The 16405-nt window shown below is 40.9% G+C and overlaps 1 protein-coding gene across 1 annotated transcript in view; it reads left to right on the plus strand.

Annotated features, from left to right (window-relative positions):
- Positions 1-16405, plus strand: part of ANK3 (ankyrin 3) — a 207477-nt gene that overhangs the window by 138268 nt on the left and 52804 nt on the right. Inside the window, exons 27-29 of the mRNA XM_067299783.1 lie at positions 1100-1202; positions 7011-7117; positions 14819-15043. Of these exons, the coding sequence (XP_067155884.1) occupies positions 1100-1202; positions 7011-7117; positions 14819-15043 (435 nt within the window). The remainder of the gene's footprint in view (positions 1-1099; positions 1203-7010; positions 7118-14818; positions 15044-16405) is intronic.

Raw genomic sequence — 16405 nt, forward strand, 5'->3', positions numbered from 1 at the left:
TTTATTCAGCATTGGAAAATGACATGCTTTTTAATTTTATTTATTTATTTATTTATGATTGGGATTTGCTCAGCATTAGAGAGTATTCCTCTGTTGTTGTAACAAATATAACTAGATTTTTTATACCCTTTATCATGTAGGAGTCTGATTAACATATGCCTACAGTATGTGATAAAGATCCCAATTCTGCTTCGAGCACACGGAGCAACGTGTGCTAAGGGACTAGAAAAGTTCTATTAACAACTACAAAGTGCATGAAGCAAGCTGTAGAGTTTTGAGACTGAAAAATGTTACTAGTTTAAAAGTGTAATAGTTTGTTGGATGTTGCTTTTTATTAGTTTTATTTTTTGTCACGTAGAAAGCATGTCTAGACCTGCAGCATGTTTTTAGCACATACCATAATGTATCTTCCAGGGTTAAGTGTAACACACTCCTACTTTGATTTAATTGCAACACATTCAGAGTGATCATAGTTAATTTCTAAAGAGTCTAACATCCACAAAATAGCTCCCCAAAGCATTGGAATCTGTATTTAATCATCAAGAAGCAAATTTCTTTTCTTTCCTCTTCTATTTCAAAGTTGTTATCCTTCTGTTCTAACTAGGAGTAAGTGAATAACTAGGGTGTTTATAACAAAGTTGAAAGTGGTTCAGGCACAAAGAGAGAACAACAACACAGAAAATTTGCTCTTTCTTAAACCTGATTCAGCAGTCTGAGCCATATGGGCAGACACCGTAACCTACCCACAGCTCCACCAGGACCTGCCCTCATGGGTCGTCTTGCAAGATCAAGGCATGTAGACATTTATCAGAGTTCACCTAAATATTTGAATACGCTGTTCCGGTTTTATTCTAAAGCCACAGCATTACTGCCAAAGCAGTAAACATCCATTGGTTGTTGTTTATGCATAAGATAGGGAGGGGGATAGAGTCAACTATTATTCCATTTTTTCCCTTCCCTTATATTTATCTCATAGATGATGTATATTTTGCCATCTTATGCTATGCCCTGGAAGTTGCATGTATTAATTTTTTTATTTTTATTTTTTGTTCATCTCATTGTCATCTGCACTTTCTGTGATAAATGGTAAATACAACAGCCTCCGCTCCTTCAGTTCGGATAGGTCCTACACGCTGAACAGAAGTTCTTATGCCCGAGACAGCATGATGATCGAAGAATTGCTGGTACCGGCAAAGGACCAGGTATGTGCTGCCTCTCTGCCGCCAGGTGTTCATGCTTCATTTTAATAGGGGACAATATTCTGCAGCGCTCACCCGTGTTTGCAGGGGCTATCACTACTCTACTAACTATTGAAAAGGGAGAAGAAAGGAGCTGCAAGTAAGAAGTGATGGGTTCACTGCATTATGAGCTTGATCCTGCAAGAAGCAGGGTGGTCTGGTCCCAATCCAAAGAATCTTTAAGCACTTGATTACATTTCTGAATGCAGAACTCTTCTTTGAAGTCAGTGGGAGTATCTGTGAGCTTAATGTTACATGTATCCTTTGAGTGCTTTGCTGAGCTGGGACCAATGTCATTTACACTAAGCAACCTTTGTCTGTAGCATATAAACCATGGATTACATTCATCCATTCTGTCTACATGTAGGACTCCAACTGCTGTCCTTATTTTTTTACCCTTGGGAAGAATTTGGCCTTGTAAAGATTAAGCTATTGTGCACAAACCAGTTATGTATCTTCCAAATGTTTGTGCAATGACTAATACAAGAATAGCAGAATCTTTTGCCCTGATTATGGCGTGGGAAAGTCATTCTAAAAGTTAATGCTGGTGGTGGTAGGGTGCTGTATGCTTTCTTTTGCGGGTTCCTTCAGTGTTTGCTTGGTAGACTTGTTTCAGATTTTCAAATCTAATTGAATTTCTCAAGAAGAGTTTCTTAATACACAGAAGCCAGAGATCTGCTAGGAAGCTGAATAAAAATCCACATAAAAGTCTTAACTTGGGAGTTAAAGGACGGCAGAATGGTGCTGTTCATGTCCTGGAAGAGCATAAGATGGACCATAATGAAGCAGAAGTATTCTGCTGCCCTTTTCAGAGGTACATTTCAGCAGTGGCAAGTATGCCTGCACAGGGAATTATTGAACTCAGAGGAGGTTTTCATCAGGGAAAAAGTTCACAGAGTGGGACTCTAGCATTTTAAACCTTAGTTGTATTAGTCTGTAAGTTCCAGTGTAGTAATTTGTTGCTTTTGTTTCTTTTGAAGTCAGAAAATAAAAGCTGCAACTATTGGCACTAGGAACAAGAGATGATATTTTAGAGATGAGAACTTCCAGTCACTCTCGTACTTCTTATCCCTAAACCTTCATAGAGGCTTCCTGAATTGATGGAAATTTCAGATGTGAGGAAGGCGCTCCAGTCTGAGAACACATTATGTTGTTGTATGATTCTGGCCATTTTTGTGATTACCATCAAAATAGATGGAGTTGATTTAGCAGCTAGGGAGTGTTTGATCAGATAGCATAGCGCTTGTTTTAAGTCTTGTTAAATAACTGCTGAAGGACATTGGTCAAACTGTACATCATTAACCTGTTTTGTATTACAAGCTATCACTAGAAAATGAAGAGTTACTTATCTATACATGGAGGTGTTGCAGCGACACCACATCACGCGCAAGACTCCAGGGCAATCGCTATGTTCTGTGCAAGTGGTCGTGGATCTCTGCTTTTTGGAGGATTTCTTGCCGTACTGGCTCTTGCACTCACACAGCAGCAAACATGGAGCCTTACAGTGCTGACCCTAGCAGTAGAGTGCAGGCTGTTTTCTTTGCATCTAGTCTTCATGTGTTTGGTGATTCCAGTTTTGTGATTGTGCAATTAATTGCATTTTAGCACTTGTTCAAATTGTGTTGTAAAATGGCAGTCAGGCTGGAGGCCTCACTGGCAGTCTAGTTGTAAATGTTATTTTAATCGTCTGGACAGACTTTAGGATTTTACATCTGCTGTGTCCAGGCAGGGATCAGGTATGGTGAGGGTAATTTGGGAAAGAATGTCAGTCCTAGTTCTGGGCTGTCTTAAGAGGTTAGTAAAACCATGGTCTGTTGAAAAACAAACCACAGCAAAGCACGAAATTATCCCCATGAAAAAGGGAGCCCAGCTAAAATTTTCAACTGTAGCTCCTGCAAACCTCTAGTCCTGACATAAAAATAACATCCGTCTTCTGGAGTTCCCGTGTTCTTCAGCCCAGTCCAAACATATACCGAAGGAAGGTGATGCACTTTACAACACTTTGGCTGAAGTGGGAAGAGTGTATTGGGGGACTGGGGGATGTATTTGCTCCCTTCCTCCCATCTCTCCCTCTGTGCATCTTTGGCCTTCCAGATAATTTCTGCTGTGGAAGTAAAAAGCAAGAAAAAATCTTGTGTTCCATCTTGTCTTCCTTGTTCCAGGAAGTCATAGGAATAAAGTTCATTTTGGGTCAAACCCAATATCCTAAGTCCATCTGGAAACTGATAGAAGTTAGGGCAGTTTGGGGATATCATACAGCTCTGAAGAAGTGAGCCACTGCCTATCTGCATGTTCAGTTTCTCTTCTTGTTTTAAAGCTTAGACTTATATTCAGTTCGTTACAGTAGCAAAGTCTCAGAGTAAGGGGAATTAGTTTTACCATAAATATAAGTACATAAAAGAGAAGGGGCAGCTGGCAACCTCTTGACCAGGTGGAATTAGAAGATCTCCTGACCGTCTCTTCCCAAGTTCACCAGGAGACAACCTGGAAATCTGAGAGCCGCCTAATGAGGAAGATTTGAAACCACTTTACTGAACCTGGCTGCCAGCATGATACACTGGGTCCTTGAGGGGAGTTTCTAATACTCCCTGAGAAGCTGAGAAATTCTCCATTGTTTGCGTTCGCTACTTTATTGCTGACCCTATTCAACAGGGAAGACCGAGTGTCCAGGCCATACTGTGACTCACAGACCTGCTTAAAGCAGAGTTAAAATTTCTGTGTCGTTATGTGCTACCATGGACGCAGCAGCTCAGTCCAAATCTGAGTGACTTCTTCTATGGAATAATTTACATTAGCCTCCGAGTTTCCATCGGCCAAAGGCAGGATGAATCAGGCTGTCCGTTACCTAGCAGCTTGCTGAATCTCTGCTGTCCAGATAAATTCTTCTGGGAGAAAGCATAAATTCTTCTGTTTGCTGAACTCTGATATTACACAGCCTGGCTGCTTAGTTATGCAACCAGCAGCATCCTTGCCAGCAGAAATGTCAGAATTTTTATTCATGTGTTTGCATCAAACCACACCACGCCCTAGAGCGATTTCAGTCACAGAATTTTGTATGTTCAGTCTCCCTCAGTCCAGGTAGGGAATGCTGTGGCCTGAGCAAACACAGGATGTATCCTGTGATTTGGTACTGTAGATGATGTACCAGCTTCTGGACTCTCACACTGCAACTTGCCCAGAAAGATTTCTTTGCCTGCCTGGAAAATCCAGCACTTCAGCAGATCAGCAAAATGAGGTCAACAGATGTCTGCTGCTTGTGAGATCTGTTTGTCTAGCTATTAACTTTTACTAGTCTGTTCCTCTTCCAAAATTATTGGATGCAGACTTTGTGCTTTTGCTGGCTGTAAATATCTCCGAAGGATCTGTTTGAAGGCACTTTGTCAGAAAGAAATGCACCGAACGTGTAGTCACCTGATGTATGGAGAGTGTGTCAGTGCAGAAGCATAGACCAAGGAAGCCTGTGTATACTTGTAAGCAGCCTTACAGCAAGCTGGGGGCATATGGTAGTGTCTCTATCTAGTGTAGGTTATTTTAGAAAGATACTATTTACTAGGAAATTATGTGGCCCTGCATTGAGCTTTCTGTATCGCACTGTTGAGCTTTAGCATTTTTCATCTGTTATAGCAAATGTGATCCCACATTTATCTGTTGACATATATGCGCTGGGGCATGCTCGGACCTCAGTGCAGTGACGCTCTTGTGGCTCAGCAGGCGTTTGAATGACAAACACTAAATTGCATTGTCCCCCTTTTTATGTATTTCTTAAAAAAATCTTTGTTATGATGATGATCACTGGGTAATGGAATAAATGTGGCTATTTTTTATTTATCTCAATTTTTGCAACTTCTGAGACCAGCTGTCTGGATCTTACAGTGGTTGGTATTTAGAGTAGTTATGTACTCAGTAGGAGCTCTTATAAAGTTCGATCACTTGGAATAACAGAAATCCACAGAGTTGGCTTTTCTGCATTAAACTGTGGACTCCTCATGAAATGTGAAAGAATCCCTAGTGTTCTGTTGGAAAGAGTTAGAAAATTGTCTTCATTAAACTAAATTATGATCCATTTTTCAAAACAGTGCTAATTAAATCCACTGCTATTGCTTAACTACCATTGTTGTTAATGGCATTCATTTTATCTTTTATGTCTGATGCCCTGATGCATCTTTTGGTATTTAACACATGCAATACTTTAGCAGCACATTATTACTGTGCTTCAGTTATGTGCCTTACAGCAGAGACTGATGGAAGACCCAAATAAAAGACTTGAGGTAGCAAAAAGAGGGAGCGTCAAAAGCCACGTACCACAGTGTTGCACAAATCACAGAGCAAAGTTGTACTCTGCAGATATTTTTATTGATCAGCAGTAAGTGATAATATTGATGGATTTTGGCAAAGCAAAACCAGGATGCTCATTTGAAATGCAAGAAATGTCTGAAGAAGAAAGTTTTTGGAAACCAGGGAGCAATAGAAAGGGTGTGAGTTCTGGCCAAGAGTGGAGCACGGTCTCGTTGTTTATCTTGTGGAAGCTTCTCGACAGAAGGACTTTTGTGTGTTTATGACTGGCTTTGTTGGATTTACTACTAATGCTGGTATTTCTATTCAAAATAATTCATCTACAGTACCTTTAGATGCCCATATATAAAACAATAGGTGGAAGTAATAACATTTCCCTGTGCAGAAACATGTATTTGGCTCAGGTTTGAATGGAACCCCTAGAATATAATTTGAAAACAGCCCATGAGGTTGTAGTCTTTGCAATGTATGAGGAAAAAAACCCCAGATATCACCACTTGCATTCTCTAGTCATATTTGCCTGTAAACAGAAAATAACTTCCTTAGGGGGGGACACTGACATCTTTAACACCATCCTGGGTGAAGATAGTCAGTATACTGCATGCCAGCATCTTGACTTAGTTTTGTTGACGTAACTTCTGGTTTAGAAGCTTTCATATCACCCTGCAAATACGGGCATACAATATTTGAAGATCTAATCTGTTTGATTTTCTAGGAAGAAAGGAACAAAGAACAAAAGAAAAAAAGAACGTGTGGCTAACATGACTTCTCTGTCACAGATCAAGAGAATTTATAGCATCAAAACTTGTTGCTGGGTGCAGGGTGTCTGCAAGTGCAACGCTACAACAAGAAACAAGTTACTTGTCACTGTGTGTCAGGCGGTGAAGTTAATTATAGCACCAATATGGCAGTACTTCACAGGGTTAAAACTATTTTTATGTAGAGGAGTTGGGACAGTAGCGCTCCAGAAAAGTAGTGCTCATGTTGGTTGTACATGTAGAGAAGACAAATTATACCCTTCTCCCACCAAGAGCTTGGTCGTGCATTCACAACTTCACTTAAACTCCTAATGAAGTTATTCACAGGTTCTGCTTGAGTAAGGCTCTATCAATGGCATTTTCTGTGTGGGACTGTTATGCTGCCTGTCGATATGGGGTAGGATTGCAGTACAAATGGAAATCATTTTTCAGTTTTTTTTAACCTTGCATATGTAAATGAAGATTGGAGAGATGGAGTTGTAGCTGAAGAAAGCAGCAAAACCAGGCAAAAAGGAAGTTTTTAGACATGTAGGATTAATTTGCGTGTGGATTCCAAATTTCTGTTATGGGATTTCCAGTAATTTAATGTCTGGGATATCAGTAGTGTTATAGAGAAAGGGGTCAGATCTAAATTTAATAGAATTTTGTTAACAAGCCTGCATTTAAGACCAATGTTTTTCCTGTTGATTTTAAATTTCAGTTTATCTTTTTATTTTTAAAGCACCTGACGTTTCCAAGGGAATTTGATTCTGATTCTCTCAGACACTATAGCTGGGCTGCAGACACCTTGGACAATGTTAACCTTGTCTCAAGTCCCATCCATTCTGGGTAGGTTGTTTAACAGATTTCCTTTGTCTTTAAATGTGCAAGTGTGTTGTTAGCTGAAGAATACAGCCTGCTGAAATGGCTGATAACATGCCTATTCCTGCTCCACTTGAAGCCAGTGGCAAAATTCATGCTGACTTCAATGAGGGTGCTTAATAACAGCAGTCAGGCTAAATTCTTGCATATCAAACCAAAACTTGCTTCTGTACTTAATTTTCTGAATGCCAAAAAAACTGTAATCCAACAGGTTTTCCTTTAATAGTCCTGTTTTGCTTTTTCTGTTGCTTACACTTTGCTTTTATGTGTCATAAGGTGATTTTAATTGAACTGTATTAAACTGTTTGGAACATAAAATCAGAGATACAATGTTATGCATTCTGTTCTTTCATCCCAGAAAATGGGGAACTTTAACCTCTTATTTTACCTCCAAACTCCTGCCTAGTCTCCAAAATCTGTATTTTGACCGTGATTATACTACTCATTTATTTACAAGGCATCACTGTAGTTGTGGTGCTTCTTGACAGTGCTGCTTAGAGTTGATTTAAATGCAGTAATAATAATGTTTGAATGCATATTGTAAAAATTTACAAATAAATGTGTAACTGAAAAGAATTGTTACATATGAGATTGTCTAGTATAAATATTTGTTGTATAACTTTCAACAAGGAGAGGGCATAAAATTTCATATCCCTTTTATTTTACTTCCCCATTTTGTGACTAATCACATTCTCGTAATGTAAATGAGACTAGCACAAACCAAAGCATTTCAGTTCCACGATAACACCAAGTCCCACAAATCTAAAACTACAGTCCCACGATACATGTCAACACCTGCTTCAGCTGACTAGAACTCTAAAGCAGTGGATTTTTAGGTCCTGATCTAATAAAACACTACATATGGGCAATGCTACAGCTGAAATGTCCAGAGATTCAGAATGAAAAGCTGACATCTGTTTTTTATCAGAGAAAGGTAGGTAGGCGAAAGACCTCAGAGAGCAAGTAGTTCACACTTTTGCATGATGGCAGGGTAATATGTAGTCAAACCGTTCCTGAAATATGCTTAATTTCTTCTTAGTCATTTATAATAAAGGATATTTTATAGTCCCTCAACTTCAGTTGGTCACTATCCTTTGTTACAATGTTTCTTCCCCTGATACTGAACGTAAGATTTCTTTGCCGCAAATTACGCCTCTTTCTTGCCCTACCCCACATAGTCATGGAGAACATCTTACTATTATAATAACAAGAACTTTTTATATGTTGGAAGGCATGTCATCTTCTCTTTTATAGACTCCAATGTCCCAGGTCCTCCACACTTACCTCCTAGGTCATGCTTTCTCCAAATCTCACCTCATTCTCGCTGACGTCTTTTGGCTCTCTCCCCTGTTCAACGATAGCTTATTTCTAAGCCAGCTTGGGCACCAAGCCCCCAAAGAGGTGTCATCAGTACTGGGTAGGACAGAGTTGTTATCTTTGCTGACACATGACACACCTAATCTTAAGAAATCCCAAAATGAGAATTATCGTTTTGGTAACTGCAGCTTCTGTTTGATTCTTGTTTGTAATCTGCTAGAATTCCTTGATTCTCTTCTGAAATTCTGTGGCCTAGGTATTTATTCTGTACTTTGTGTTTGGGTCTTTGATTTCTTCTTCCTGTTTGCATGCATTTGTCTTTACTGTATTTCATCTTGTTGACTTCAGAGCCTTTTTCCATTTTAGCAGGATAGCTTTGAATTCTCATCCTGTTTTCCAAAATGTTTTCAAAACTTTGTTCTGTCCAGTGTTCAAATCATGAACGAGAATATTAGAATAGTACCTGGCCCAGGACAGGGCACTCCAGTTGAAATTCCCTTCCAGTTCAATGGTAAAACACTAATGGTAGCTCTTTTGAGGTAACTTTTTAGACAGCTGTGCATTTACCTTATCTATACTATACCTCATTTGCCTAGTGAAATACAAATACATTACTTCCATACATCCACTGTGCAAGTTATCCTGTCAAAGAAGGAAACAAAATTAATTTGACACGATTTACTCTTGCCACGTGTGCTTCGGCTCCTTTTTGAGGACTGGTGAAGGCAGGAGGTGAGTTGTAATCTCTTTATTATCCTTCAGGCCTTACAGATTACTGGCTTGCTGTTAGTTCTTCAAGACAATTGCCAGTGGTCCCAAACCCCCAGAACGCCTTACGTGAACGTAGGCTCTTCAGCATCCATTGCTTCAGGTCTGCTCCTTCTGTAGAGCCGTTCTGGCTAGCGTAGCGGCCGCCTCAGCTGCTGCCGAGTAGGCCACGGCGCAGGGGAGGAAGGCCAGGCTGGGCACCGCAGCCTCCGCCAGCGGGGACAGCTTTGCTGGCCTGCACATTTCTCTTCTGGGAAATAAAGTCCATCAGAACTGGTGCTGCGATGATTCAATTCCTTTCTTAGAAAAGCCGTATTGTTTTTCTTTTCTAACGTGGGCCCATATTATAATGTGATATTGTTTGGTTTTCCCTGTGAGCTTCATCTAGGGGCAGTAAGCAAATGTTCCCTTCCCATCTTTCAGTAGCTGAGCCCGTCTGACGCGCAGAGGAGAGTGACTTCTCTTGTCCTCTGCCTGTCTTTTCTGAAAAGCAGCTCTGTTTCTGCTTGTTCCCAGTGCTTTCCCCCCTACCCCGTGCCCCAGTCTTTCTGTGGCCGTTTGGCGTAGGTGTTGGAGCTGGGATCCCCAGGGCCAGCGATGCGCGTCACCCCGGGTCGCCGCGCGTGCCGGGGCCCCAGCCCGGCCTGGCGCGCTTTGCAGTCCTCAGCCTCGGCCCTGCAGGCAGGGCGACAGGGGGAGCAGCGGGTGCTCCCTTTGGGCTGCTCCTTTCCCCGTACCCGTCGGCGTGAGAGAGCATCGGCGTTTGATCTCATTTTCTTAACCGAGTCAGAAGGGGAATTTGGGGAGCAGGATGTGGAGATCCAGCTGTGTATCAGTGAAAGGGGAAGAAAGAAGGAAATGTCAGTAATTTTTGACTCTTCTGTGTTTTTTTCTTCTTTAAGCTAATGCTTCAAGTTCCTCTTTCTGAATTCAGATAGGTTGTTTTGCTGACATATGTTTTGAACAAAGCCCATTGTAAGCAATACATTGAAATATGGCATGAATCTTGAGGTCTCTAGAAAGGTAGAGACCCTTTGGCAAAGTGGCCTTAAGCTTTTCAGAAGTGAGCTTACATATGTATCTCCCCTAATTGAAATGTGGATGTGCTCTCTTCATGTTGCCTTTTTTTCACTTTTTCTGAGCCCAAGGAAAGAAATTAATGTGTAACATTAATGTGTAACATTCTTTCTCTCACAATGAGAAATTCAGAAATACTGCATGAGTCTTGCAAGGTGGCATACTTCAGATTAATCATAGTTTACTCCAACCTCCTGCAAGCATGCAAGAACTCATTTTTGAAAGTAATGTAAGGAATGGTATAAAGACTTGATATTCTTTTCAAATGTCCTGCCATACATCTCTTTATATGTTATACTTTGGAAAATAAACTGCTATATAAAAGCACAAGAACTGATTTTCTGTGACACAGTGAAGCATGTTTTGGGAATTAAATAAACTCAAAGAAGTTCTGTTACCATAAATTCTCTATTGACCTAGGTAAATCACAAATGTTTTCTCCATTTCTCAGACATATCATGGACTTGTGTTGATTAATTAAGTGAACACTTCCTTTAGGATATTTTTTTTCCATGCGTAGCATATTTTATATGACAAAGCTCATGATATGTGAAGCAAAAGCCAAATCATTTCTGAAGTTGGCCTTCAAATGTGTTGCTTTTTGTTATTTTTCTGATTGTTACTTTTCCTTTGCGCTTATTATTGATATTTTCTGTTGCTTGCTTCTAATTATCTTATATTAATTTTTCCCATTTGCTTTCTAAATTATTTTGCAGCTATTCCTCTCCACTTCCCCAGTATGATTCCAGGTGATAATTCTGTGCTTTCTGTGAATCCTCATTTTGTTTTCTTTTTTCTTTTTTTTAACTCTTTTCCCACAGTCAGAGTGTGTGTAGATGTTTGTAGTGCATCCAGCCACATCCTCATCTTTTCCATGTATTCAAGTAGAAATGCTCACTAGCATTTAGCATTGTGTTTTAGAGATCATACTGTAGTATCCATTATTAGCGAAGTATTAATTTAGGTAAGCACCAGCTACTAATCCTTTTGATTGAAAATGCATGAAATACTGTTTGTTATTGTTTTAAATGGTAAGTTACTAATTTGAAAACTAAATGAGTAAATAATTAATACGCTGTTGACAATGATTACTTGCAACGCCACCAGATAAAGGTAAAGGCTGATCTGCTTAGGGTTTTGTCTTCACTGAATGCTGCAGTGTGGTGCAGATGCACAAAGCTGGCTGCAAAGCTGGCCTAGCTGCTGTGGTGGGGAGTAGATTCACTCCCAGGGCTAATCTACCCTCCCTCTAAGTAGTGATATCAGCAGTGAGAGCTCCAGGTTGCCAAGGGTGGGCTGTTATCGGTGCCTGGTATCAAACCTGACTCAGCTGTCTCTGCACGACCTTGCAGTCTGTGATATAAACATACCTGAGAACTTGCGGCCAGGTTTTTGTAGGTACTTAGGTTTTAACTTCCATTGATTTTTGTATTAAGTCAGTTGATTTAGGTGCCTAGATGCTGTTGAAAATCCACTCTCTCATACCTGGGTCAATCAGGTTTGGATTCTTCTGACCACGTGTCTAGTTGCCCCAGATGTCCCCTACCAACACAGCACATCTTATCTGAGTGAAAGCTTTGGCTTTTCCATTTTTGCAAGAAATGAAAAACTTTTGTTAATTATGAGCTGACTTAACATGTGAGTAATCACGTGCATGATATGCAGCTCCCCAAACGAGCTCATTGTACCAAAGCAAGTGTCACATGTGCCTTTCCGGAGTCGCTGATGGATAGGCATTGAACGTATGTTCTAGCTGGCCACCTCTCTGCCCTACATACTTCCATGCAGCTTGAAGTGGTCCCGTCTTCTCTGCACACCAAAATCATGGGCATTTTCAAAAGGCCATCAAGATACAACTACGACAGATTCCTTTCAGTATTTTCCCCTGCTGTGATCTAGGGCTCTGAGCCCCTGCTTAATATTTTACTTTGCTTTACAGTAAGTTTTAATGGCCTGTCTTGACCTCCCTTCACAGTGAGTTGGGAGCTGGCTCCTTGCCAGCTTTGAGGAGTACACCTGCCGTTGGCCTCTCCTTCCATGTGCCCGGTGGCATCTTCCTGATCCTATCGGGGTTCACCATCTACCATATAGAGCAGCTGCAGGGAGAAAAAGCAGCATAAACATGCCGACAGTAACGTAAGCATGCTGAGTAGTGCTCAGTGAGTAAAGGGGAGAAAGAAGCAAAGGCCCGAGCCCTCTAGAGCTGGCTTCTTTGCTTGTTACGGCCTTTTGTTAGCAAGCAGAAAACCGTTCGAGTCGAGAAAGTTTACTGACATAAAAGGTTTTGTGATCTATAAATATTGATTGCCATCACTTATATATTCTATAATTTAAAGGTTGAGAGTATTGTTTTTAACACACAGATCTAATATTTGTAGAAAATGTTTGGTTAAATATTCAGCAAAAATCCCGTTCCACTGAAAAATAATTGCTGTTGTGAGGAACTGGGATACCCTAGTGGCAACAGTCAGTTTTGTTCAGTAGTGTATAGTGTGCTTACCTGGGAGAGAAAGTTGGAAACAATTTATTTGTATGAAAACTACCTGTGAAATATGGTGAATTTTACTCCATGCTTTGGCACTGTAAAGTACCTGGACCACAGGAAAAGATCAGTTGGAGTTAGGTCAGCTCAGAGGACTGTTTCACCTCCCCTTTCTCCAGTGATTCTTTTTTTCTTTAGTTTGAGAAGGGAAACATGGCAGTTTATTTTTCTGTAATTCAGTTGGACAACTTTGCTTTCCTACTTAATATGTTTATATCTTGCTTCCATACGCACATGTCTCCTACAGACCACTAAATGCAAAGTTTTGATGACACTCTTGCTTTTGTGCAGTATTTCCCCTGCCCTGGTTGGCCAGGCTTCCAAATACAACTGGACTTTGCAGGACTGGCCAATACATGTCAACTGTTACTTCTGATATCCTGCTGTTATCAAAATCGAGTGCAACTGTCTTACATGAATTCCCATTCAGACTTCAGAGCGCTTGGGAGCTTTTTTCAAGAATCTTCAATCTCCCCCCCCCCCCCCCGGATTGTTTGTTCTCACCTTTAGTTCAATTTACAGTAAGAAACCAGGAAATTGAATGGATTCACCTGCTAATTACCTTAAGTTTTAGTCCTTAAGATCAGAAAGTTTTGGCAACAGCCTTGAAAACACAGCAGAGCTGCCAGCTGTGCCAGTGTCTGCACATCACACAGAAGGAGCAGACAAAAACGTGTTGGCACCAAGACTGAATTTGTAACTTGTGTCCCAGTTGATGCTGGCCCATTACCACATCTACTAGTTGAAGCCCAGTGGTAACCATGAAATTATATCGGATTATATTTGGGATTTTGACAGGGACAGCTTTAGGCAGAAGCAGAACAGATTTATACAGAGAACTGGAAGTGTCCACCTGGCACTTATATAGAAAGGGAAGCATCATTGCTCTAGTGAGAGAAGAGAAGGTATTTTGAAGCCCCAAAAGAGATCCCCTATTTGTGCTTAGCCTTAAAAGAATCTAGATGTTTGATCCCCTTAAATTGGAAGGATTTTTGCTGCAGAGTTTTGAAGGAGATTGAATTCTCTTGCCTGTCCTGGGAGTCCATTCCCCATTGCTGTCACTGGTTTTTTTTTGGTTAAGGACCATAACACTTCACGAATACAGCTTCTCACTATTTTGAGGAAGAAAAAATTCATGACTATTAATGGTAATTCTTAATATTCATTTTTTTCTAATAAAGAGATTTTTCTTTAAACCTACCAATTACCACTTAAAATATAATTTCTTCCCTTGTATTAATAAATGGAAAGTTATACATTGGAATGACACTGGAAACTGCAATATTTCATCAAATGTAGCTTCTTGATAAGAAATGCCATCTTCACAGAAGGGTAATGGCGTGATTTCCTTCAGAGTGCTAGCAACCTGAAGAAAGTTGTCCTTGGGCTTCTCACTCCTTCCCCACTAGTGCAACCCCGCAGCAGTCCTGACCATCGCCCGCAGTGTCAGCCCTGGCTCCACCAGCCTTCCAGGGTGTTCACAAGGGGGTGTGAGGGGAAGGTTTTGGGGACTGAGATCCTAAAAATAAAAGAACAGTTTTGTTTCTCCCCCCCCCTTTTTTTTTTTTAAACACTTTCTGGTTCCTTTCTGCATGTGAGGCCAATTACTCTTGCTTGTAGATGGCAGTAGAACTAACAGTAACAGAGGGCCAGTTAAAAATTCTAATAAGACACTAATACACTACTTATGTGTACTCTTTTAATCCAAATTACTCAGTAGCAGCTGCACCTTTCGCCGTGATGTTGCTAGAGCTTTAGAAATTCCTGCTTTTGTTAACCAATAGTTGAAGTGTAAGTATAAATTTTAAAAGAACCTTTTTGATCTTTTTAGTTTAGTTGGGATCGGGAGGACTTTTCTAATAATATTTTAAAGATTGTGACAGTTGACTTTTTGTTGATTTACCTGAACTTTTTCTTGCTTGATCTGTGACCATTTTCATTGACATGTTTCCTTCTCCCTACAGTTTCCTGGTTAGTTTTATGGTTGATGCACGTGGGGGTTCAATGAGGGGTAGTCGCCACCATGGAATGAGAATTATTATCCCACCACGCAAGTGTACGGCACCGACCCGCATCACCTGCCGCTTGGTAAAGAGGCATAAGCTGGCCAGCCCCCCGCCAATGGTTGAAGGAGAAGGATTAGCGAGTAGACTTGTAGAGATGGGGCCAGCAGGGGCACAGTTTTTGGGGTGAGTTGTTCTATGAATTTCACTTTTGACACTCATGTTGCATCTTTTATTTCCTTTATCCTGTGGATCTGAGTAGTTAAACGTTGAATTTACCTCATCTGAGCATGTAAGATAGGCTGCTTATCTCGAAACATTAAAAAATGCCAACCTGCCATTCCTACCTTGAAAGTACCCTTGTATTTTAAGGGGAGCTTTGTAAAGTAAGGGAAGCTACGAAAAAGCCAGGTCCTGCCCTCAGCTACTCACGCAAGCTCCCTTTGCCGTCAGAAGGAGTCACGCGCCTGTAACCCGGAGCAGGTTTTGGCCCCGTCGCTGTGCGAGGCCTACAGTACCCGAGGCAGAGCCGCGGCGCAGCAGTTAGCTGAAGTCATCCGCAAGCGGCCGCGCGCCGCGCCGGGCCCTCGACGCGGCTGCGGCGCCCGCCCAGCTCCGGCCGCCCGCGGCGGGGACGGGACGCGCCGCTGAGCGCGGCGGCCTGCGGACGCTAGGAGCTGGTGTGTCGCAAGGCTGCACGTAGGGGAAACAATCCGCTATGATGTGGCTTTTTTTTTCCCCCGCCCCGCAATTATAAATTTTGTTCGTTACCATGAGTGGCGCCCTGGTGTAAACTGCCGGTTCTGTCGGGAATGACAGCTTGTTCCTAATTTCCCCTTCTCGTTTCTCTTCCTGCTGCATGGATGTTATTCAGTAAACTGCATCTTCCTAAAAGTCCTCCCCCTCTAAATGAGGGCGAGAGCATGGTTAGCCGAATCCTGCAGCTTGGTCCACAAGGAACAAAATTTATTGGGTAGGATATGTACAGAAAAGATACAGAATGTCTACAGTTTTCTTTTGTTTCCAATTTTTTGTTATTCCCATAATTTTTTTTCAGTTTTCTGAAGCTTTCAGTTGATTTATGTCACTGAAAGAAAATCATAGTGGCTTGATTTAATATAGCTCTGCTACTACCTTGTGCTTATAGGCATGTAAAATTCACTGCCAGCATTCTGCTTTCATAACTTCTGTGCTTTTGTAATCTTTTAAATTTGAAGTGTTTCAACTGCATCAAATACATTTTAATACACAGTGACAGTCCTTTAAGTTCAGCCTTGTGGTAGAGAAGGTATTTACAGGCCTTGAAGTGAGTCTGTGGTGGGAAGAGCATTGTAAAATGTGATCATATAAAATCTATTATTTATGAAAGATCATTTAGAAAAAATGTCATTGAGTAAATGACTTCATTTAACAATGTTGGAGATATACTAATCTTTTCAAACTGCAGGAGGCATCTTGTTAAATTAAAAATAAGTCTAAAAACCCAAGTATGCTAGCGAAAGGAGCTGCAATGTGTATGCTAAAAATGTAAGAATGTTTCTGTATATT

Source organism: Apteryx mantelli, chromosome 7, assembly GCF_036417845.1.
Source record: "Apteryx mantelli isolate bAptMan1 chromosome 7, bAptMan1.hap1, whole genome shotgun sequence".
NCBI lineage: Eukaryota > Metazoa > Chordata > Aves > Apterygiformes > Apterygidae > Apteryx > Apteryx mantelli.